General features: G+C 43.4%; 1 protein-coding gene and 1 long non-coding RNA gene across 2 annotated transcripts in view; one reads left to right on the plus strand and one right to left on the minus strand.

Moving 5' to 3' along the window:
* Positions 1–25,310, minus strand: part of LOC309514354 (uncharacterized protein) — a 90,133-nt gene that overhangs the window by 26,803 nt on the left and 38,020 nt on the right. Inside the window, exons 2-5 of the mRNA XM_082191382.1 lie at positions 18,156–18,281; positions 7,574–7,698; positions 3,089–3,176; positions 237–362 (exon numbers count right to left, since the gene is read on the minus strand). Of these exons, the coding sequence (XP_082047508.1) occupies positions 296–362; positions 3,089–3,176; positions 7,574–7,698; positions 18,156–18,214 (339 nt within the window). The 5' untranslated portion in view covers positions 18,215–18,281 and the 3' untranslated portion in view covers positions 237–295. The remainder of the gene's footprint in view (positions 1–236; positions 363–3,088; positions 3,177–7,573; positions 7,699–18,155; positions 18,282–25,310) is intronic.
* On the plus strand, positions 3,085–5,427 carry LOC309514362. Its single transcript, XR_014211957.1, has 2 exons — positions 3,085–3,170; positions 4,125–5,427. It is a non-coding gene; the product is annotated as an uncharacterized lncRNA (long non-coding RNA).

Here is a 25,310-nt window from a genome sequence, read left to right on the forward strand (position 1 = left end):
TATATACATTCTGGAAACTGTTTTCACTGCTAAAACAGAACAGATAAACATATTTTCAATATTTATTTGTTCAGCAGATAGAAAACAAAGTAATATGGGGTGGTTTTAATATCTTATTGGCTTTGCTATCCCAAGATCTTGGCCTCCGGCAGCCTTTCTTTACGCACCAAGCACTGTGCTTCCCCTTCCCCTTCTCCCCCCCCCTTTGTTTGGTTTTTTAATTGAATATTTCATACCTTAGGTCAGCTGATTCTGGCCCCTGTTTGTTTTCCACATTCCAATGTGTGTTGCAGCATCAATTTTTAATTATTGTGGTTGTTATGATGAACATGAAACGCCATTCAAGTTGCTCTCTTCGTTGCCTGGGAAAAGAAAGGAAAACTCATTTTAGGTATCAATGGCTGTATCGGACTGACTGCTTTTACCATGTGTTCTTACCAGCTTTATTTTTTATTAAAGTTCCAAGCTCCTGTTTCTTAATTTTCTAGAACCTCCTGAAGTTTTCCAAACTATGTGTAAAAAATAAGACCCAGGCTGCTTCCAGACTGTTGTTATTTTGCAGATGGGATTCAGCGGCAAGCCAGCAAATGGAAAGTGCACAGTGATAATGGATTTAGAACTCTTGCACAGCTCACCAATGGATTTTTTGCTGTAAAGAAAGTGATGGGCAAAAGGCACCAGAAAATGTGGGGTAGTAAAAACTGCTTAAGGCAGTTGTATAACCTCCTGGCAAACAAATCAGAATAATAATATAATAATAATATTATTATAATTTATTATTTATACCCCGCCCATCTGGCTGGGCTTCCCCAGCCACTCTGGGCGGCTTCCAAAAAAAAATTTAAAATACTGTACTACATCAAACATTAAAAGCCTCCCTAAACAGGGCCACCTTCAGATGTCTTCTAAAAGTCTGATAGTTGTTGTTCTCTTTGACATCTGGTGGGAGGGCATTCCACAGGGAGAGCACCACTACCGAGAAGGCCCTCTGCCTGGTTCCATGTAACTTCAGTCTGTTAGCCGCCATCCATCCTCCAACCGCCTCCAGACACTCACACAGGACCTTCACCGCCTTCACTGGTTCTGATTTAAAAGAGAGGTAGAGCTGGGTATCATCTGCATACTGATGAACACCCAGTCCAAACCTCCTGATGATCTCTCCCAGTGGCTGCATGTAGATGTTGAAAAGCATGGGGGAGAGGACAGAACCCTGAGGCACCCCACAAGTGAGAGCCCACAGGTCTGAACACTCATTCCCCACCACCACTTTCTGAACACGACCCAGGAGGAAGGAGCAGAACCAGTGGCGTAGCGTGGGGGTGCAGGGGGGGCCGGCCGCACCGGGCGCAACATCTGGGGTTAGGGCAAATCCACGGGTTAGGGGGCGCAAATCCACGGGTTAGGGGCGCAAATCCACGGGTTAGGGGCGCAAATTACTTGCCTTGCCCCGGGTGCTGACAACCCACGCTATGCCACTGAGTGGAACCACTGTATGACAGTGCCCCCAGTTCACAGCCCCTCAAGACGGTCCAGAAGGATGTTATGGTCAATGGTATCAAACGCTGCTGAGAGATCCAGCAGAACTAGGAAACAGCTCTCACCTTTCTCCCTAGCCCGCCGGAGATCAGTGCAACCAAGGCAGTTTCAGTCCCATGATGAGGCCTGAATCCTGACAAAAGACATGGTGAAGCATCAGCTCACTTTGATGGAGTTGGTATAATGCAGGCTTCCTCAACCTTGGCCCTCCAGAAGTTTTTGGCCTACAACTCCCATGATCCCTAGCTAGCAGGACCAGTTGTCAGGGATGATGGGAATTGTAGTCTTAAAACATCTGGAGGGCCGAGGTTGAGGAAGCCTGGTATAATGGTGTACCGGTAAGTAATTGCTCACAAGTAGAAGCAAAGGCTTCACAGGTTGAGTTTTGATGTCTAATATAAATTTGAGTTTTGAATTGCAGTGTAATTTTACTGAGAAGCATCTGATAGGCAGAAAATAGATACCATTTATGCAGGATTTTCACATACCTTCTAAAATGTTTTTCAGCCTAATGACTGTATAGAAAGACATATAGATGCATCACACTGCAGATATGCTTTTCCAGCCAGGCATGTGAGAGAATTTGCAATAAATGAGGCTGATTTTCTGAGAATAAATCTCTAAGAGGGGGAAAAAATACATTGTACATTGTGCTTTCTGAAATGTAGGAGCCTGCCCTTGATATATGGCAATAATTGAATAAGTGGACATTTAAAAATCCATATAGGCTTTTATTTTATTTTTTCCATGTAAATATATTCAGTAGAATAGTTACAATTCACTGCATTGAAAAAGTCTTTTCTTTGATGAGGAGTGTCACTGTGCAACTCCGAATGAGTGTGTTTTGAAGGCTTAATGGTGTAAAATGGCACAAATGTTTCAAGACCGGCTATGCTTTAGTACACAAGAGTGTGCTATGAGGATAACAGGAACACTGAAGCCACAAATTGCTGGGAATGAAGCATTCTGTTTAAGTTTGTGTGTGTGACAGGGAATCCTCTCAGCACTTTCATCAATGCAAATGCAATTAAAACATTGCCAGCCCACAATAAAGGGGAAGGTGTTCTTTATTTTCAGCTAGCTGACAACCTTTTACTTAGCAAGTGTGCAGGTTTGGAAGGAAGTTGGGGATAAACATTCCTCCAAAGGGGGAACCTTTGCTCTTTCCATGGTCTTTGCCACTTGTGTCTTCAGGCTCTACAAGGATCTCCAATTACTGTGGAATTTTTAAAGTTTGTTCATTATTTACTTATTTATTTACTGTACTTATCACCCCCTAATGGAGCTCAGGCAGTCTAAGAACAATGTTTAAAACAAAAGAAATGTATTTAAAACAGTAATTAGGAGTCATCAATGAATCAACAACAATGATACAGTTGACCATAGGCCATTTTTTTTTGCAAGATGCTGCAAACCACCAAAAGCCTAGTGAAATAAAAACATTTTTAGGCTGCCATCTAAATGCCAATGTTGTGGGTGGCAATCAAATCTCAGTCCAGAAGGAATTCATAGACCAGTGGACAGGGGTACATTATGCAAAAGATGTTCTTACTCTTTTGAAGATTCATTTTTTGCCGGAGCTGGCTTTGCCGTGAAGCAGAGGAGGCAATACGCTTCAGTTGATTCTGCCCAGGGTGGAGCTGAGGAAAGAATAGAGGAAAGCAGAGAATGGTGTCTGAATGGGTCAAGTCCTTTGAAAAGTGGTGGTCCTCAACAGCGAGGGAGAACAATTTGGGTCTAATTTCAGACATCAAAATAGCTCGGGGAAGTAATCCATATTGCATTCATATTAGGGATGGAGAGAAATTTTGTTCGATTCATATTTTAAGGCAAACCTGCCTAATGTGGCCTTCCGCACATACACAAACTGAATTTGAATTTTGCAATTCATTTCTCCTACCCAAAGGATGTGTAAAAAAAATATGCAAATATTAGGGGAAGATGTGCACACACACAAAAATATATAGTTTAGTAAAAGCATTAAAAAATGCTTGCAAAAATGTGTCTATTAGGCAAAATTTGGGGAAAGTCCCACCTGTAAATTAGGAGAAATGTGCACCAAAATGCTGGTGGATTTTCATCAAGACTTTTTATTATATATATTTTAAAAAATCACCAGATGTTGAGAAACTGCTTAAGAGAGTGACTGGGGAATAAAGCTGGAAGATACTAGTTGCTGGAAGCAGAATGTCAAAGAACCAGACCAATTTTTGTTCCAAATCTCTTATGAACTGAACTTAAGGTTGCACCTTATTGTGCAACAAAATTGTGCAACCTGTTGCCCCCAAAAATCTGCTAGCACAATTGTTACCTGGTCCTCTGTTCAGCAACATTAAAACTCACCTACCCACTACTGTAAGAGCCTTTGTGCTAGTGGGCAGAGAATGCTGGACACCACCTTGTGCCATTTTTGGTATATTACCATTACCAGCTTAACGGTCCACATACAGTAACCATCATTAACATCTTTCAAACCTGTTATGGACACTCTTAGGGTCACATTTCCCTGCTAAAATCCACATAGTGGCACAGCCAGAAAATGACAGCTGACACACTTCTCTGTGTCACAAGGGTCATATACAATTAAGAACTGAATAGCTAATAAAGCTCCTTTTCTCTTCTCTTGAGTTCATGTGTCGCTGTCGAATATTCAGCTTGTATTTACAATGCCATATTGCTATTTAAGGATGTTTTCACACATGAGGCTTAAATTGATTTTTGTTTCAATTGATCTGTAATGCAAATGTAAAGCTTACAGTGACCAGAATGTACATTTGATTTTAAAATGGCTATTTTCTGCTTTCTTTCACACATTAACAACATTCACACATGGTACAAATAAGCAATGTGAAAGGGACTCAAAAGTGCTCTTTATGACATGTGTGAAAATGCCCTAGTAATCTGCAATGTTTTTCCAACATGAGCAGAAATCCATAATATGTGCATTTGATATAAGAGGAGTGTGCTGCTGTCGAAACCTAAGGGTAGCTCACACAATTTCCGATGTAATAATACAGTAGTACCTCGGGTTAAGTACTTAATTCGTTTCGGAGGTCCGTTCTTAACCTGAAACTGTTCTTAACCTGAAGACCACTTTAGCTAATGGGGCCCCCCGCTGCCGCCGCACCGCTGGAGCACGATTTCTGTTCTCATCCTGAAGCAAAGTTCTTAACCCGAGGTACTATTTCTGGGTTAGCGGAGTCTGTAACCTGAAGTGTATGCAACCTGAAGCGTATGTAACCCGAGGTACCACTGTAATGTTCATAGAATCATAGACCTGCAGAGTTGGAAGTAACCCCAAGGGCCATCTAGTCCAACCCCCTGCAACGCAGGAATCTCAGCTAAAGCATCCATGACAGGTGGCCATCCAGCCTCTGCTTAGAAACCTCCAAGGAAGCAGAGTTCACCACCTCCCATGGGAGTCTGTTCCACTACCGAACAACTGTTATTGTTAGAAAGTTCTTCCTGATGTTTAGTTGGAATCTCCTTTCTTGTAACTAGAATTCATTGGTTTGGGTCCTAGCCTCTGGAACAGGTGGATACAAGTTTGTTCCATCCTCCATGTGACAGCCCTTTAGATATTTGAAGATGGCTGTCATATCTCCTCTCTGGCTCTTCTTTGAAGGTGGCTAAGATCTGTGCACTTGCTTGACATCACTACATGCACAATATAACATATTTATTGCAGTACTGTATGCACATTCCTATGCATGCATTTCCCCTTCCCAAAGCCCACCAATTCACTTTATAGATGGACAGATTACAAAACTTGGATGCATGCATGCACATACCAATGTAAGCACATGTTACTTTCATATTACATCACTCATCTATGTGGTAGGCACATACAAAGGCCGCCACACCACTATAGATGCTTCCCCCCCAAAACAACTGGAGAGCACAACAGTAGCCAGGGTTGAAAAATTAAGAGAATGCCTTACCCAAACTATTCAACACATTATCACTGGGGTTATAGTGTGGCATCTTATCAAATATTACCGTTCGAATTAAATACAGTCAGGTGTAGTCCATTTCTTTGTCCACATGACCTTGCTTTCTGCGACTGTTGACTTTACTCATTGTCTTTGATTTTCTCAGACCTGTGGTGTAAAATCACGGTCATGGATCTAAAGTGGAATAAGTAATTGCTTGATAGCTTCTTGCTAACTCTGGAAAGTGCTGTGCAGCTGCTGATGTATGTTTGTGCTGGCATTGCAGAGTGGAGCCCTGGGAATAAGGAATCTGACTTCAGAGAAACAAGAGCTAGCTTCAAAGAAGGGAACAAGTCTCCCCAGCTGATAGAACTTTTACTGAAAGAAAAACAACAATGAACTAAGAAACACACCAGTAATATCTCTTGTTACTCCTCTGCAATCCTTTTCCAAACTTTATTTTCATTTATCTGATTAGACACTTCCGTCTCCACAACCTCCATTGTGATGGTTCTACCTTTTCTGTTAGTTTAGGTGCTTGATGGTAGATTACAGTGAGACCACATTACTTCAAAGCACACTTTTTAGTTATTAAAGCAAAAAATATGACTCCCATTATTATGATATGTCCTTAGAGGCTTCTACAGATTTGGAGGTACTAAATCCAAGGAAATGATTTGATGTCTATTAGTTGTATGTGGTTTATTTTACAGATTAAGAAGCTATTGCGTCCTAATAAATAGCTCACCTAGAGTTTTCACTTGTAACCTGACATATTTTATCACAGCAAATCTAGCCTTGGTCCTACTTTTCGTATAGTGAATTGGTAGGTGGGCCTCCAATTGTTCCCATTTTACTTCTTTTAAAATAAAACTAACATAAGATAGTGGGGGCTGAAATAATGTGTATCTTTCCAAACTTGAACTTGGGGAAAATAAGGAAAATAAAATATTATCATAAGACTCTAGTATTACCCTGTTCAAAGCAAATAGGGAATTTTGCCACTCCAGTTATAGACAAAAGGAGCCTAGTTGGGCATTGTTGGGTATTATGACTATAAATTAGCAAATCCATTATTGTCATGTTAGTTTACACCTATTAACAATGCTAAATGGTTTATTTAATACCCATTAAGCTTTTACTTGCAACATTTTCACTTGGGTCAGCCTTTACAGAAACTGGTTGGTTCTTTTAAGGAAAATTTGAACATTATCAATCAGTTTCATTCTCCTGGCTGCAGGCAGTGCAAACTAACATGAGTACAACATTAATACACTATTCAACAAAATTCAATTTGACAAAAGAATACTTGGTGCACCACTATGTTAAAGACACACCTATGCACACTTACCTGGGAGAAAGCCCCATTGACCTCAGTGGTAAAGGTAAAGGTAAAGGTACCCCTGCCCGAACGGGCCAGTCTTGACAGACTCTGGGGTTTGTGCGCCCATCTCACTCAAGAGGCCGGGGGCCAGCGCTGTCCGGAGACACTTCCGGGTCACGTGGCCAGCGTGACAAAGCTGCATCTGGTGAGCCAGCGCAGCACACGGAACGCCGTTTACCTTCCCGCTGGTAAGCGGTACCTATTTATCTACTTGCACCTGGGGGTGCTTTCGAACTGCTAGGTTGGCAGGCGCTGGGACCGAGCAGCGGGAGCGCACCCCGCCGCGGGGATTCGCGGTACTTACTTCCAAATACGTGGTACTTACTTCCAAATAAACATGTATTTGTAATTGCTCTTTTTTAAAGTACCATTTGCAAAATAGAGACCAACAGCAAGAAAAGCCATGCCTACTTCTACATTGTCTCATGCTTGCCTCATGGGGAAACAAATAAGATGAATGGATGTCCATGCATGCAACAGGTTTTTGTATACCCAGTTTAGCAGAACCATGTGTAGAAACACTGGGGGTTGCTTGATAGAAGACAGCTATTACTTAAAAGGACAGTTCTGTTTATTCAGTTGTAGTTGGTGGGAGGAAGAATAATACAAATAATATTTTTTCCCCTGAGTAAGTTGTTAAAATTGTGACTTACACAACAGCATCGGAAGAGCTTGCCATTGTTCAATGAATCACAGTGAGAGAATAAATTCATAGTTTTACCTGTATTTACATTAGGCAATGGTTCCATGAAAACAAAGAAAAGGATGCAAGTGACCTTCCTGCTAGCCATTTGCTTGGGTTCCCTGCAGATAGTCAGTGTGAGCAGGAAATTGGCAGAGCACAGTCTGAAAATAAAATTGAAGCTCCATCAGTAAAGAACAGAAAAAGGCTTTCAGCATTGATAGTGCACATAGCCAAGCTAAGCTTCTTCTTACCTTTCAAATGATCTGCCTCTACATCACAGTGTAACATTTTTATGAATGTCTTTTTCCTCAGTAATATTTCAGCCTCATGTATTTATCCTCACAACTACTTTGAGAGGTATGATGTCAAGGTTCACAAGTGCTGGAAAATCTCAACCTCTGTCTCCCATGTTCCAACTGTCTTCTCCATTCACAACATACTTAGATACTTTTCACGTGATTATTTAATACAGGGCACACAGAAATCCAAGAGAAGTTACCCCATAAGAGAAATGGATGAAGGAGCCTGGTTGGCATGGCCCCTGGAAAGAGATGGAGACGACAAAAGGTCAAAGAAGGTAGGGGGCCAATAGAAGGGTGGAGCCCTTGACTCTGAGAAATAAGAAAAAAGAGTTAGGCTCAATACAGGGGGGGGGGGAGAAGGAAAGAGGAGAGATGGATGGTGTCAGATAATTGAGAGAAGAAGAGTGAGCAAAATCCAGCAGAGGGATAAGGAAAGACTGGTTCTCATGGCATCAGTCTGCCAAGAGGTGCAACCTTCTGGATGCAGGGGTGGCTAAATAAAGCAGGTGCCCATAGAAAGAAGAATGCAGTGGCACCAGAGGAAGAAGGAAGCCAAGGAGCTCTGACATTGAGCTGGGCACACTGAAAGGCCACCACAATTTGCAACCCTAAACTATGGCCTTAGGGCTTTGTACCCAACTCTGGAGTGATGCTAAGCACCAGAAGGTGGGTGAATAAACCTCTTTTCTTGCTCTGGTGTGAGGCAAGTGTGGTGCTACTTCATTCTCCGTTGATCAAACACAGAAAAGCTGCAGAGCTTTGACCATCAGGCCCCAACACATGAGGGAACACAAAAATGAATTAAGTGGAAGAATGAATTTTGTACCACACACTAAGATTACATTCCCTTTATGTTCCGTGTCCCTTGCCAGAGAAAGAAATGTAAAGAAACAGCCATTGGCAGGAGTCAGACGTGGGTGTTTTGTTTGTTTGAAATATTTCTTAGCTGTCCTTCATCAGATTCCAGAGTACAAGAGCATGAATAAAATCTGCAAGGACCTAAAAACAAAAGGCAGCCAGATGGAGCTTCCATTCCCAGAAAATGTTTCTGCGTGATTTTCAGGCATTCTTCCTTTCCCTCCCACCCCCATGCTACAGCCCTCCTCCTTCAGAAGTTCCCCCCAATCCTTAGAAGGGGGAGAAGAGGTAGGTAATGTCCCTTTCCATCTAGCTTTCTCCAGCATATCTGTAGATCAAATACCCTTTTCCCCATGTACCCTGCTTCCCAGAATGGTAAGTAACCAGATATAAAGGAGGACCAAGCTTTTCTGCCTTTTCTCATTGCATAGAAAAAGGAATTTCAGCAAGTGTCGCTGGGCTGTACCACTTCAGACGACAGGTGACATGTTTACTCATGTAACAATCTCTTTGCAATCAGACTTCAGGGACTTTTCTTCTTCCCGTAAATATTTTAAAATGTAATTCTTCCATCTGCAGTCAAAAGTGGTACAATCCATTCTGCTGTGTGTACCGACCAGGCCATAGGTCAAAAGCAAGCAGCTTAGTAGGTAATATATTTTGTTAATGGCCTTGCTCTTTTAATGTGCATCTAGCTCAAGTATTTGCAATTGTTACCAGGTAGTTTTCAGTCTTCTAAAATCCTTTCTGTTATCTGAGTATCATTTTATCTAGCTTGCTATTTGCTGGTGTCATCTGCAATAAATAATTGGCTTAATAAATGCTCACGTTTAGCCTCCATCCCTAAGAGGCAAAACATAATGTATGCATTATTTCTTTGAAATAGCAATATGTAAGTTTTGCCAAGAAGTTATATATTTGAGATAGAGGAGTTTGCAAGGCAGCAGAAGAATAAAGACCATTTTTGTAATGCAATCCTGTCTCAGTCAAGCTCTTGCAGCTAACAAATCCCCTGGCAGGAAACCTCTCAGTGGACTGTTTCCAAGTCCTCAGCCTGAACAGCAGTTACAGGTTCTTCAGAAGAGCAAGCCCAAGATGGTTCCGCACCTTTGACTTCTGACACTTCATCCTCCTGTTACCTCATGCTTAGTGAACCTCTGAAGGAATACTTGGCTGCCCTGTTTATAAACAGCCTTTGCCTTCTTCAGAAACAGCCTGGAAGGACGTATCTAGGTCACAAGCTACAAAACAGTCCCCTAATTAAGTCAAAGAGCCACATGTCACTGCTTGTACTAGTAGCTGGGTGGCAAAGATATACCCTGCATGGAGCTGGCACCCCAACCAAGGGCAGAGTGAGGTGGCTGACAGAGGCAGCCAGTGCAGGAGGGCAGAAAGCCATGGACAGGTGCTGTGTGTACACTGCTATGCAGCATATTCTGTGCCCCTTAGCTAGCATAGCCTGCTTTGAGTATAAGGCAGCAAAGGACATTGAACCAAGATTCAATTGCCAGACCAGCTTCTGTATCTAAAAAGGGCAGACATCAAAGGTGCCAACTTGAATAAAATAGGGGGGGCAGGTAAACCCTGCCCCACAAGAGGCTGTGCACACACACCATTTGAATGGCAGTGCCCATCAGTTTGGGGGGTGGGTCAGATTCCTCAAATATTTTATTGAGGAGGGGCGGAAGGACTTAGCCCCTAGGAGTCCATCTTGTTCTTCACTTTGGACAGCAAAATGTCTTGTTTTAATCATCCTACTAGTGAGCCCACTAGTAAAAGATGACTCAGCTCTCCATGTCTCCCGCTGGAAGTTCAAACAGCAGAACGTCTTTCAGTGGCCCAACCCCTTCCCATACACTGTGACATGCTCTGAAACCGAAAACACCACACATGCCACACTTAAGCTTGGGGTGGGGAACCAACTCCTGGTTCCATTGGAAGACTTTTTTCAAACTTAATTGCTGTGGAGGGCTTGGTAATCATCTTGGAGAGAGGAATGGGAAGGGAGGGGAAGAGTTAGCCCAGCCCTCCCTAGTTGCAACCTCCTGGAAGATCAGCTTGGAGGAGAATGTAGCCCTAATGAGGGTGTGCATGCATGTAGACATGTGAGAATGTTGTGTGGTGCATGCTGTGTGTGTGTTGTGGCTAGGGATGGGGAAATATGTCCATTTCAATTTCTCTAAAGTTTTTGATATTTCCAGTCTTAGGGTTAGTCCTCCACATTTCTACATTCTACATTCTATGTGCAGCCTGTGTCTTCAATCATCACTGCCTACTAATAATGATGACTATATGCAACTTCAGAGGGACGCGGGTGGCGCTGTGGGCTAAAGCCTCAGCGCCTAGGGCTTGCCGATCGAAAGGTCGGCGGTTCGAATCCCCGCGGCGGGGTGCGCTCCCGCTGCTCGGTCCCAGCGCCTGCCAACCTAGCAGTTCGAAAGCACCCCCGGGGGCAAGTAGATAAATAGGTACCGCTTACCAGCGGGAAGGTAAACGGCGTTCCGTGTGCGGCTCTGGCTCGCCAGAGCAGCGTTGTCACGCTGGCCACGTGACCCGGAAGTGTCTCCGGACAGCGCTGGCCCCCGGCCAATAAATGTGAGATGGGCGCACAAACCCCAGAGTCTGGCAAGACTGGCCCGTTTGGGCAGGGGTACCTTTACCTTTACCTTTATATGCAACTTCAGGATCTGGTTGGCCACTATGGCCTGAAGAAGCCATTATTTTACCTAAGACTCATGAGGTAATGCTTTAACAGTACATTCCCATGCATGTTTACTCCAGCAGAAGTAAGTTCCATTATATTCAATGGGCTTACTTCTAGGTAAATTGATAGAGGACTGCAGCCTGGAGGTCCTACATAAAAACCACAAGTGTCAGGAGACATGAATCCAGCCCCATCTTGTAAAGAGAAATGGGTTTCTGTTTAGCCCAGTTTCACACATGGCAGCAGTTCCACTTTCTTATTTTTCTGTGGTGAATGATTTTACCCACACGTTTATAAGCATTCTTTGCCTTATTAATCCTGCTCTCAAGACTAAAACAAATTACTGTAATTAATAATAATAATAATAATAATTTATTATTTATACCCCGCCCATCTGGCTGGGCCTCCCCAGCCACTCTGGGCGGCTTCCATAAAAACCAAAAATACAATAAAATATCACACGTTAAAAACTTCCCTGAACAGGGCTGCCTTAAGATGTCTCCTGAATGTCAGGTAGTTGTTTATCGCCTTGACATCTGCTGGAAGGGTGTTCCACAGGGCGGGCGCCACTACCGAGAAGGCCCTCTGCCTGGTTCCCTGTAGCTTTGCTTCTCGCAATGAGGGAACCGCCAGAAGGCCCTCGGCGCTGGACCTCAGCGTCCGGGCAGAATGATGGGGGTGGAGACGCTCCTTCAGGTATACTGGACCGAGGCCGTTTAGGGCTTTAAAGGTCAGCACCAACACTTTGAATTGTGCTCGGAAACGTACTGGGAGCCAATGCAGGTCTTTCAAGACCGGTGTTATATGGTCTCGGCGGCCGCTCCCAGTCACCAGTCTAGCTGCCGCATTCTGGATTAGTTGTAGTTTCCGAGTCACCTTCAAAGGTAGCCCCACGTAGAGTGCATTGCAGTAGTCCAAGCGGGAGATAACCAGAGCATGCACCACTCTCGCGAGACAGTCCGCAGGCAGATAGGGTCTCAGCCTACGTACCAGATGGAGCTGGTAAACAGCTGCCCTGGACACAGATTTGACCTGTGCCTCCATGGACAGCTGTGAGTCCAAAATGACTCCCAGGCTGCGCACCTGGTCCTTCAGGGGCACAGTTACCCCATTCAGGACCAGGGAATCCTCCACACCTGCCCGCCTTCTGTCCCCCAAGAACAGTACTTCTGTCTTGTCAGGATTCAACCTCAATCTGTTAGCCGCCATCCATCCTCCAACCGCCTCCAGACACTCACACAGGACCTTCACCGCCTTCACTGGTTCTGATTTAAAAGAGAGGTAGAGCTGGGTATCATCCGCATACTGATGAACACCCAGCCCAAACCTCCTGATGATCTCTCCCAGCGGCCGCATGTAGATGTTGAAAAGCATGGGGGAGAGGACAGAACCCTGAGGCACCCCACAAGTGAGAGCCCAGGGGTCTGAACACTCATCCCCCACCACCACTTTCTGAACACGGCCCAGGAGGAAGGAGCGGAACCACTGTATAACAGTGCCCCCAGCTCCCAGCCCCTCAAGACGGTCCAGAAGGATGCTATGGTCGATGGTATCGAACGCCGCTGAGAGATCCAGCAGAACTAGGAAACAGATCTCACCTTTGTCCCTAGCCCGCCGGAGATCATCAACCAGTGCGACCAAGGCAGTTTCAGTCCCATGATGAGGCCTGAATCCCGACTGGAAGGGATCCAAATGGTCCGCTTCTTCCAGGCGTGCCTGGAGTTGTTCGGCAACCGCTCGCTCAATCACCTTGCCCAGGAATGGAAGATTTGAGACTGGGCGATAGTTGGCCATCGTGGCCGCATCTAGAGATGGTTTTTTAAGAAGCGGTTTAATAACCGCCTCTTTCAGCGGGTCTGGGAAGGCCCCCTCACGGAGGGAAGCATTCACCACCCCACGAAGCCCATCGCCCAGCCCTTCCCGGCTTGCTTTTATTAGCCAGGATGGGCAAGGATCCAGGAGACAGGTGGTTGGTTTCACTCGTCCAAGCAGCCTGTCCACATCCTCGGAGGCAACAGATTGGAATTGATCCCACTCAACTTGACCAGACAGAACTCTTGCACTCTCCCGCCCCGGCCCTGCTCCCACGGTGGAGTCTACTTCTTCCCGAATCTGAGCGATTTTATCTGCAAAAAACTTTGCAAAATCATTGCAGGAGAACATGTGGCCCGTACTGGGCCCCGATGTTGCAGGTGGTTCCGCTAAATTGTGAACCACCTGAAAAAGTCTCCTGCTGCTGTTTTCTGCAGATGCAATAGAGGCGGTGAAGAAATTCTTCTTCGCCGTCGCTATCGCCACTTGGTAGGCTCGACGTTGAGCTCTAACCTGTGTCCGGTCAGATTCGGAATGAGTTCTCCGCCACCGGCGCTCTAGCCGTCTCAACGATTGTTTCATTGCCCTCAGATCCGTGGAAAACCACGGGGCTGTCCGGGCTCCATGCAATCGGAGAGGGCGCTTCGGAGCCAAACAGTCAATAGCCCTGGTTAACTCCACATTCCAGCGGGCCACCAGGGAATCAGCTGAAAGGCCATCAACATGGGATAAAGCATCCCCTACCACTCTCTGGAAACCATTTGGATCCATTAAGTGGCGGGGGCGGACCATCCGAATTGGTCCCACCTCCCTGCAGAGGGGATGGGTCGCAGAGAAGTCCAGTTGCACCAGGAAGTGATCTGACCATGGCACTTCTTTCGTTTCGCTTTTACTTAGTGTCAGATCACCAACATCCATAGAGGTAAACACCAGGTCCAAGGCATGTCCACGGCTATGGGTTGGGCCAGACTTATTCAGGGACAGCCCCATGGAGGCCATGCTTTCCACGAAGTCCCGAGCGGCCCCTTGTAAGGTCGTGTCGGCATGGATGTTAAAATCCCCTAGGACGACCAAGCTAGGTGTCTCCAGGAGAACATCCGCCACGACCTGAAGCAGCTCGGGCAGGGAATCCTTGGTGCAGCGGGGAGGTCGGTACACCAAAAGGAATCCTGTACTGCCCCTATTGCCCAACTTCCAGAACATGCACTCAGAAAACTGGGTCTTCCCAATAGGACGCCTGGTGCAAACTAATGACTTCCTAAAAATCACTGCAACCCCCCCTCCCCGCCCACATGACCTGGGTTGCTGTGCGTAAGAGAAACCTGGTGGACAAGCAGCGGCAAGAACAGGCCCATCTGCTTCATCCAACCAAGTCTCTGTTACACATGCCTGGTCAAATCCTCCATCCATGATCAAGTCATGGATGGCAGTGGTCTTCTGAATCATTGACCTGGCATTGCACAGCAGCACCTTCAGGCTATGTGGGTATCCCTTGCTGATTCTAGTATCCGTCCGGACAGGACCAGACCCGGAGGCAGGGATAGTCCTCAGACAACGACTAAACCTGCCTCCTCTGTAATGACATGGTCTGGTCTTAGCGTAACTCCTCCTCCTACCCGTGATCACTGAGATCGGTTGTCCCAGTGCATCCCCCCCTGTGGAACATGCCCCAGCCATTTTGTGGGCTGGGGCCCACTCCCCGGCAGCCCTGACCCCTCCCCCTAAAAACAAAATAACACCTTAAACAAACAAACAAAACCAATACAACAATACAAACAAAAAATATAAAAATTACAAAAACATCAAAATAAAAAAATAATAATTCCCCAAGCCCAACCAAACATCAATCCCACCCCCCACATACAAAAATCCAGAAATTTTTTTTTATAAAACATTTTAAAAACACTCTGTGCCTCTCCGGCAATAACAACTGTCCTAGTGAGGCCTGTCAGGCCCCGCCCTGGGCCAGGTGGTAAGTGGCAGGGAGGAGCAGGGCCCTCAAGCACTCACTCAGGGGAGTCCTCCTGGGCAGCAGGCCGCAAGCAGCACACAGTCCTTATGAGGCCCCAGGCCCCGCCCCAGGCCAGATGGTAAGTGGCAGGGAGGAGCAGGGCCCTCAAGCACTCACTCAGGGAGCCTTCCTGGGCAGCAGGCTGCAAGCAGCACACAGTCCTTATGAGGCCAAAGGCCCCGCCCCAAGCCAGATGGTAGGTGGCAAGAGCAGGGCCCTCAAGCACTCACTCAGGGAGTCCTCCTGGGCAGCAGGCAGCAAGCAGCACACAGTCCTTGTGAGGCCCCAGGCCCCACCCCAAGCCAGATGGTAAGTGGCAGGAAGGAGCAGGGCCCTCAGGCACTCACTCAGGGGAGTCCTCCTGGGCAGCAGGCCGCAAGCTGCCCGCAGTCCTTGTGAGGCCCCAGGCCCCACCCCAGGCCAGATGGTAAGTGGCAAGAGCAGGGCCCTCAAGCACTCACTCAGGGAGTCCTCCTGGGCAGCAGGCAGCAAGCAGCAGGCAGTCCTTGTGAGGCCCCAGGCCCCGCCCCAAGCCAGATGGTAAGTGGCAAGAGCAGGGCCCTCAAGCACTCACTCAGGGGAGTCCTCCTGGGCAGCAGGCAGCAAGCAGCACACAGTCCTTGTGAGGTTTCAGGCCCCGCCCCAGGCCAGATGGTAAGTGGCAAGAGCAGGGCCCTCAAGCACTCACTCAGGGAGTCTTCCTGGGCAGCAGGCAGCAAGCCGCACGCAGTCCTTATGAGGCCCCAGGCCCCGCCCCAGGCCAGATGGTAAGTGGCAGGAAGGAGCAGGGCCCTCAAGCACTCACTCAGGGTGTTTTAGTTCATTTTATTCGGTAGTCAAAAGGTGTGGTTGCCAAGAGGAAATTTCATCATGTTTCTGTCATGTAGGTTGTGGTTTGGGGGCAGGAAATAGAAATAAATTCACAATTGGGAACAATAAGCTGATGCAGCTGGTAGTTTGATCAGATTGGACCCCTCAGTTCAGTTTCAGGTCAACACTGAACTCCCACAATCTCTTTTAAAATTCATTGATATATTCTAGTGAGCTATTTCCAGTACTGACCTACATTCTTGACACATCTCTGACTTCACTAGGGTTGTATAAGGTGAAAATCAATGAATAACTTGAATGCAGAATTCCACGCCTTCAGATGGTGCCTATTTAATAGCTATTTCACAGGCACAATTTTCTTACTCTGTCCACAATACAAAGTTGTGTACACAGTAGTGAACAGTGTGCATAGGGATGGGTTTTTCTGAAGATCTTGATGTCAAGCTTATTCACATAGATTTTTTTCTAATTCCTGTCTTGCTCTGTAATCTCAGTGAAAAGAGAGTGTTTGTCCCCCTTACCCTAGTTCTGTTTATAATACAAACAATATTTGCATATTATATGCATTATTGTATGCATTATTATACACCTATACACTCCAGGTTTCCAAAGTAACCAACAAATGCAATTGTATAGAAATGCATATACTTATACAATTACACTACATAAGGACTTGGCTCTTATATAATAATAATAATAATAATAATAATAATAATAATAATAATAATAAGTAAATTATTATTTATTCCCTGCCCTCTGGGCAGCTTCCAACAGAATAAAAAAGCGATAAAACATCAAACATAAAAAACTTCCCTTCTAAAAGTCAGATAGTTGTTTATTTCCTTGACATCTGATGAGAGGGCATTCCACAGGGTGGGTGCCACTACCGAGAAGGCCTTCTGCCTGCATAATATATGTAATTTTTGCATATAAATTTGCATGGAACTAGTCAGTTTTTTTTAAAAAAAAAAAAAACACCTGATAATACATAAGTGGCTCAGAGATAAGTGGGGACTCAATACAGGAAGTAGTACAAAGCCAACTGGGTCAGAACCACTGGATTCCATATATAATTCTAAGGTGCTTGTGTACAAAGCTTGGGACTAGGATACCTGAAAGATCACTTCACTTTTTATATACCCAACAGATCACTGGGCTCTACAGGAAAGGGGCTCCTGCAGATATCATCTCATCCTGAAGTTAGCATGGTGGCACCTGCTGTTTGGAACTCCCTCCCATTATATATCAGATACATGCCATCTTTATTGTCTTTTCCACACCTTTCTCTTCCAAAAAGCCTTTTAAGTGGCAATTAAGTGGTGATTACTGTTCCAGTGCTTATGTGCATTGTTGTTGTTAACTGTTTGGGGGTGCTTCTTGATAAGCAGTTCATGAATTAAACAAATAAATAAATAAAAGCATGCAAAACCGATTCCTCCTACAACTTTCAGCATGCATGACTCTGCCTTATCAGCTAGTCAGCGCTGTCAGCCTTGACAATGCCTATCATCTGCTTAAAGGAATGGAACGTGGTTAGCTGGATTCAGTTGGCCCACCTCAAACTACCCAATCAACGCCATACATATAGCCCCCTAGGCCACAACCACCTCCTATGCCACAAATTGATCTCAAGGAAAACTGGAGCTCCACAGCACTCTCCTCTTCTTCGGTTTCCATCAACCAGCATTCAGAAGCGTACTCTGCCTCTGATGGTGGAGGTAGAACATAACCACCAGGGTCCATAGCCACTTATTGCCTTCTCCTGCGTGACTTTGTCTTTAAAAGCCATCCAAGTCTGTGGCCATCACTGCCTCTTGTGGGAGCAAATTCCATTGCTTGCCTATGCACCATATGAAGAGGTATTTTCATTCAGAAGCTCTTTTGTCCTAGAAGGAGGAAGAGGAGGAATTCTGATCTCCTAAGGTCTTCCAACATTTCAGCTTCTTTTGATGCCCCCAAGTCCGTGTTATGAGGGAGAAAAATGTGTCCTGAAACCTAGACGCTAAGATAGATTTGAATCCTTATGTGCCTGAATGACAATAATAATTTTGAACCATAATTTTTAAAAGCAAAGTGGTAAAAAAAAGTATGAGTCAATACCTGCTGATCTTTAAGGTACCGCAAGACTCTTCCTCGTGATTGCGGCCAACATTGCCCATTGCTCTGTGGATCTACAGTCTTGAACTTAAAACACCATGTCCAGCAATACGAGGTACGCTGAAAACACTACAAAAAGACAGAGTGATATTATTCACATCAGATTGTATACATCCCGCTATCCCACATGACAAAGGCAATTCTACAGGGGAAACACATGCAAATGACTTCACACAAAGCCTGCTTTCCAAGATCAATCATTACCTGTGAAATGAAGTTGGTCAATTTGAAATACTTATCAGTCCTCCCTTCCTTAAAATAGGAGACTCGCTATATATAGGATACTGAACTCTGTGAGATTTATTCAGAAAAAAGTAATGTTGAAAAAGAAAAGAAAAACCTGACATCAGGAGGATAGAAAAGTTAACTTGAAAATGAACTGCCTACTGCAGGTGAGTTCAAGGAACTCAAAGTAAAGCAAGAGACACTTCAAAGCATCAGTAAAAGACGAGTGTCATGAGGAAGCTGCCAAGTGGGAGCCATGAAATGATGAAAATGAATACAGATCATCTTGTATGTTAAACAATGATCAAACTTCCTTAAGCGACCCCTCATCTTTATTTATTTTTTAATATAGATATATTGAATAATAGAACACAAAGGTTCTCAAAGCACTAGACTTGCCTCTCTGGGGAGATTCAGACCATGAGAGATTCAAGCTTCTCACCCTGAGCGCCAATCAACATTTACGCTTTCACTGGTCCACCACGCAGAGCATCGAATTCCTACCTCATTCATACAAGCTGTGCCCCTTCACTTGATAGCCAGTAATAGGCTTATTCATTTAGGACAAAGTGAACAAGCTTTTATCAGTTGAGGGCCAAATTCGCTCAGAGATAATCTGTTGGGAGCCACATGGCAGAGACGAGAGGGGCTTCCTTTCTCCCTGCAAACTAAAGGTCTGAAATGACAGCTTGCAGAAGTCCTTTGACATCCATCCAGATGCTACACATAGCCTAGAGCTACAGATTGCTGCCCTGATTTAGGGCAATTATATTGCCCTTCATAATACATAGCTCAGATTATAGGTATGTATACAAAAAATGTATAAAGGTAAAGGAACCCTGAATGGTTAAGTCCAGTCAAAAGCAACCATGGGGTGCGGCACTCATTTCACTTCAGGCCAAGTGAGCAAGAGTTTGTCTACAGACAGCTTTTCAGGTCATGTGGCTAGCATGACTAAATCACTTCTGATGCAACAGAACACCGTGATGGAAACCAGAGTGCATGGAAACACCATTTCCCCTCCCCTGCACAGCGGTACCTATTTATGAACTTGCACTGGTGTGATTTTGAACTGCTAGGTTGGCAGAAGCTGGGGCGGAGCAACAGGAGCTGACCCATCATGAGGATTCGAACTGCTGACCTTCTGATCAGCAAGCCCATGAGGCTCAGTGGTTTAGACCAAAGTGCCTGTACAGAAATGTATAGGACTGTACTGCTAGCTACAATGCTACACCAGCTCAGTACTGGGCATGATAAGCTGCTGAACATTTTCAAATGCAATACCACCTAAAACTATGGGGGGAAGGGAATCAGCATAAATCATACCTTCATGCCATTCTGATACTTTTTCCCCCCATCTGGAGAAATAAATAAGTAAATCCCATTAGATTGAGGAATCTTGTCATGGAGGTACATACATTTTTACTGAATATTAACCAAATGATTGGTTTATGATTATATTCAAGGCTGAGCTATTTACTAGGAGTATAATTGTTTAGAAACAGAACAGAAACTATGATTTACAAATCTGAAAGGTATTCTGGTCTCTGAGATTTGCCGCACTTGGCAAAGTTCACATGTCTGATAAATGACAGCCCTAGAAGTGTGGGATTTTTCTTTTAACAGTGTTATGCCTTAAAAATCTCTGACTGGGCAAGGATAATGGAATTAAGAATCTGCTTTTGTACATTTTTGGTATGAATTTCATCTGATCTGTAGGTTTTTGTTCCATTCATATTAATGATGCATGCATTCCTATCAATACTTTCTAAAACTGGTCTTAAATCTTGTGGGGTGGGATCTAAGCAGTATTGCATGAAACGTATCATTCATAAATTTAATGCTTCCAATTTATTTATGTATCTATTAAACTTTTAGGCCACTCTTCATTACAAAATGCCATAAAACAACATAGTATGCAAAAAGAAAACTCACAAAGCAACTAAACTTATCACTCAGTGGTAAAACAATCACATATAATAGCAGCTGTTCAAAACCTCTTAAAACCTTGAATAGCCTTAATTTGATTTGCCAATTGCTAAGAACAGATGTATTTTAATCAGACAGCAGAATACCATCAAGGCTGGGGCATTCCAAACCTCCAGAACGAGACAATTCCATAGCCAAGGTGCCAATGCAAAGATGACCCAGCATGCAACAGCCAGCAATGGAATAATGAGAAAACACTCACATTCACATACAGTGACCTCAACACCCTCATCAGCTGACAAAGGGAGAGGACACTGACAAATACTGTGCTGTGCAGGGGTTTATAAGATCATTTATAACAACTTTAGTTCAGCCCAATAACATTGAATTGTACCCTTCTGTAGTGTGTGGAGATTTTGAGATTATTTGGAGGCTATGGAGAGCAGGTTAGATAATTATTGGATCCAGATCATGATCCAGGCAAAAGTAAGAGTATTTTAGTCCTCTTGATTATCAGTGGGAAAGCATGACATAACTCTCTCCTATTGGAATCAGTGATACTTTAAAAGTGCCTGTCTTAAGACTGGATCACGGTACACATTATTTTATAACAGGATGTCTTACAAATCTGAGCTTCTGAGGCTGATTATATAGGCTGTTTTAATTTAGAAATTAAAACCTTTCATAAGAGTTAAAGAGATGCAGAGAAGATAAGACATGGAATATAATATGCTGTGGTGGCTTATGCTTAATCCTTTCAAAGTACGCCTGATATTAAAATGCGTATAGATGCTAGGTGGGTATCACTTTCTCCTTACCCCTTTATCTGTGGCCTGATCCCCAAATTCTTACCAGGACTTGACCAAAGCATTATACCTTTCTACTTTGTTCTCTTCATCCAAAATCCAAACATCTGACTCACGTCAGTCTAACCCAGGGGTAGGCAGCCTTAGGCCAGGGGACCGGATGCAGCCCAATCGCCTTCTCAATCCAGCCTGCGGACAGTCCGGGAATCAGCGTGTTTTTACATGAGTAGAATGTGTCCTTTTATTTTAAATGCATCTCTGGGTTATTTGTGGGACATAGGAATTCATTCATTTCCCCCCCCCAAAAAAAAAAAAAAAAATATTGTCCAGCCCCCTACATGGTCTGAGGGGCAGTGGACCGGCCCACAGCTGAAAGAGGTTGCTGACCCCTGATCTAACCTGTAATTACAGAGCAAGGACAGAGAGAAGCAGACACAAGTCTCACCAAACTGAACTGCTGTCTGTGTGTGTGTGTGTGTGTGTGTGTGTGTGTGTGTGTGTACAAGCTTTGCTACAATGTGCAGGCATGTGTGTGTCCCATTCCATTAGCCATCCATTTGTATCACTGATACCCATTGTGACAGCCCCTTCCACAGCCATGTTCAGATTCAGTCAGTTAGTATTCCCAATCGTTCTTTTCCATATTTCAGAAAGCAAAGCAAAAATGTGATTGCAGGACACCATGCTGTCTTCTCAAAGAGTCACTATAATGGAATGGTTAGTGTTTAGAGTGTGTGTGGGTTAGGGTTAAGGCGTAGTCCTTAGAAAGTTTGACAAAAATGGGAGGCAAATCTGGGTTCAAATTTCCACCCAGCTCACTGGGTGATCTTGGTTCTTATTTTGTAGCCAAAACAGCACCACCATCTGTACACAAGAGAGAGGTGTTAGCAGGCTTGAGGGAACCCAAAGTCTTGCTTAAGTCCCCCCCCCAAAAAAAAATAACTTTGGGGGGGTCTAAAAACAACCCAAAGAGGACTGAACTTGCTCAGTAGCTAAGTGTTGTGGGGTGCAGAGGAAGTAGGATAGGGGAAGAGGAATGGAATGGAGCGTCCTTAAAGAGGATCTGGCTGGAGATCTGGCTGGCTGGTACTTAGTAGGAATACACACTGTAGCATTTTGTTGCAGGTGCACTTGTCACTTTCAGTTTCTATAAAAATGATTGTCTCCAGCCAAATCCAGCCCCTCCATTAAGATTGCAATGGTTAAAGCATTCCAAAGGCAGAGTTACAAAAACTTTGCAATAGCATCATTCACCAAGGGTGCTTAATTGCAAAAAGCACCTCTTGTTAGGTTTCATTTCTAAACATTGTGCCACTTTTCCTTCTTTGCTCTGCAATGGCTCACTTGCTCACACGTCTCTCCATCTCGGTAGCCGGAGAGCCAAAACAATATTGCCTGATGTTGTGCTTTCACTTATCTGAATGGTGTTGTGACTCATCTAGATGGTGTATATCCATCACATTTTCTGGTTGTCATGAAATTTACACTGACCTGAAAATAAGGAGTGCCCATGGTACATTGAAATTCCAAGAGAAATTTCCCTCAAACTACTAGACATCTACCAAATCCATTCCCTCCTTGAAGTGACTTCCTATTGACCAAGTGATGAAGTTTCCTTAGGAAGGGTTTCTATCAGCTACCCCATGTTGGCCCAATTTGGGCTAATTCAGACTATGTGAAATTACAGCAGCAATTCAGATTTGCAGTGTTTTAAAATCATATTTGAAATGTGCCTTGTGCATTTATTCTTATGCTTTTTCTCTTTCACCATATGGTTCATATTAAATAGTCTGATGAAACTGTACAATAAATAGACAGGCTGACAATGGCCAATTAGTAATCTGTTCTTAAATCTTGTGGTTTTTTCCAGTGTCAGCGTTGTCATTCAGGGATATTCTTCACATATTCCTACAAAAGTCACTAGTTATTTTTTGATTCCATTGTTTCAGGATTTTTTTGTTTCCAAAACAAGAAATGGGCTACTATTTCCCCATATCAGTGCTGATAATTTCCACTGAAGTCTATGGGAGTTCCATGTATGGACAGAAGGTATATTACTCTTCAAATAATTTCAGCAAAGTCAAATACTTAAAAGCTATTTCATCACATCACCACCGCCTTGGAATAGCAGGCAGGAATTACATTGCTGCCCTGTTAAAATGTTAGCAACCACATTTCATTTTTTGAAAAGGCAATTTATTTGTCCTGAAATAAAGAGTTGATTATATCTCTTATTACTGTTTCAAGAACTTGATATATCACAGAGAGGAAGAGTTACAACATGTACCAACTATCAACCAGGAAAAATGAATCTGATTCATAATTCACTCTGAGAATGTCTAGTTAGTCAATCAAGTGATTTGTAATCATAAAGGCTGCCAGGAATTGAATGAATAACGGGCCACACTAAAATCCTTGGATTTCGTAGTATTCTTATTTCATTATGCGACTTTTATTGCTCTTGCTGGTAGTTGTCTCTACTTCAGTAGAACAAATTAAACACCCCACAGTTATTGGCATGAATCTATTCGGCTATTTAATGCACATACAAAGAGAGAGTGACCACTGGAGTAACAGACAAAGCTAGATTTCTTTTCTTCATGAAAGCTGAACCTTTTTATGATGTAAAGCTTGTGGAGAAAGAGTCTATGCTCCCATCCCCATTTCCTCCTGAAAGCATTTTGGGGGTAATGAATCTTAGCATACTGTTACAGTACATTTTCTCAAGTTATTTTATAACTATAGAAATGACATAATTCATATAGCATGCCATCTGTTTAACAGCAGCATCCCTTCCCCTGCCTCTTAATCTTTACAGATTATCAACCTATTAACATGTTAGCACTAAATAACATGTGATCGCCAAATGTAGATTTCTGCAAAAACTGCGATCAGCTAAAGATATGGAAACAGAAAAACTAAGCTACATTTGACACATGTCTCCCTAAATACATTTTGCATTCATTTGATTTCTTTTCATATAAGAATAAAATAAAACAGACTCCTGCCACTACACAGGAAGACCTTCACAGAAATTTATTTATTACGTAATAAATTTTTAGACATGCTGTTTGCCATGCTCAGTAGCATCCAGACCCCCCCCCCATTTTACATTTACTGTACAATACTTTCATAATGACTTAGGTATGCTGGTGTTTGAACCAAACATAACTGATCCAAATATAATCAGATATGGTTAAGGTAGATTGGCCCCCTATAACATTTTTACACTCCCTGCAATGGATGTTGCAAGTCTGAAGTCTTTTTCTCCTTGCCTTGCCTTTTTTTTAAAAAAAAAAAGCTTTTAAAAGGACATGACTGACATATTCAATGATATATTTTTACAGTGGCAATGCTGTTCTTTTAGACAGGAGGACCATAAAGTCTGCAGTTGCTTTATCAGCCTTCTTTCAGCAATCCTTGTTTGTGAAACAAACTTCATATTAAAACTAATTGTAAATTCCCATAAAATTGATCCAAAATATGATAGTTAACTTCCTCCTGCAATGAAATGCTACCAGCTCCAGAACTTGTATGTGAAATGTGGCACTAATAATGCACCAATGTGAGATCACATTTCAGCGCAGAACAAGAATTCTCTCTCCAGAGAGATATAATGAGGGGGATATTTAGAATGTACAGTTAATTTAATTTAAAATATATATTTAGACTTCTTCATATTCATTTACAAAATATACTTAATTTTTGTCAGTGTTTTTGCACATCTTCTATAAACCAGAATCACTTTTAAAAGTATGTGATATACAGCTGCATGTTAAAAGGAAACCTAAAAAGCACATTTAGATATAGTAGGTTTTTTCAAGCAATAATAATAATAATAGGAATCTGCATATGCCCAATGTGAGCATTGTGCTGAGGAAGCACAATGGATATATTAATGAAGAATTAAATTGACGGATACATCAGACAAAGAATAAAACAAAGCAAAAAATATATAATAATCCTTCATTGAGCTCTGAATAATAATTCTATTTTGGTGGATTTTAATTGATATTTGGTTTGCTATAAATTGTCATAGAACACCCTGAACTATTTACCCTATTCTTTTAAAACTTCTGTTGGCTGTAAGTAAAAACAGTATTTTTCATATTTACAATGTACCTAGATCATAACTTAG

This window comes from Podarcis vaucheri, assembly GCF_965113315.1.
Source record: "Podarcis vaucheri genome assembly, chromosome: 11".
Lineage (NCBI taxonomy): Eukaryota > Metazoa > Chordata > Lepidosauria > Squamata > Lacertidae > Podarcis > Podarcis vaucheri.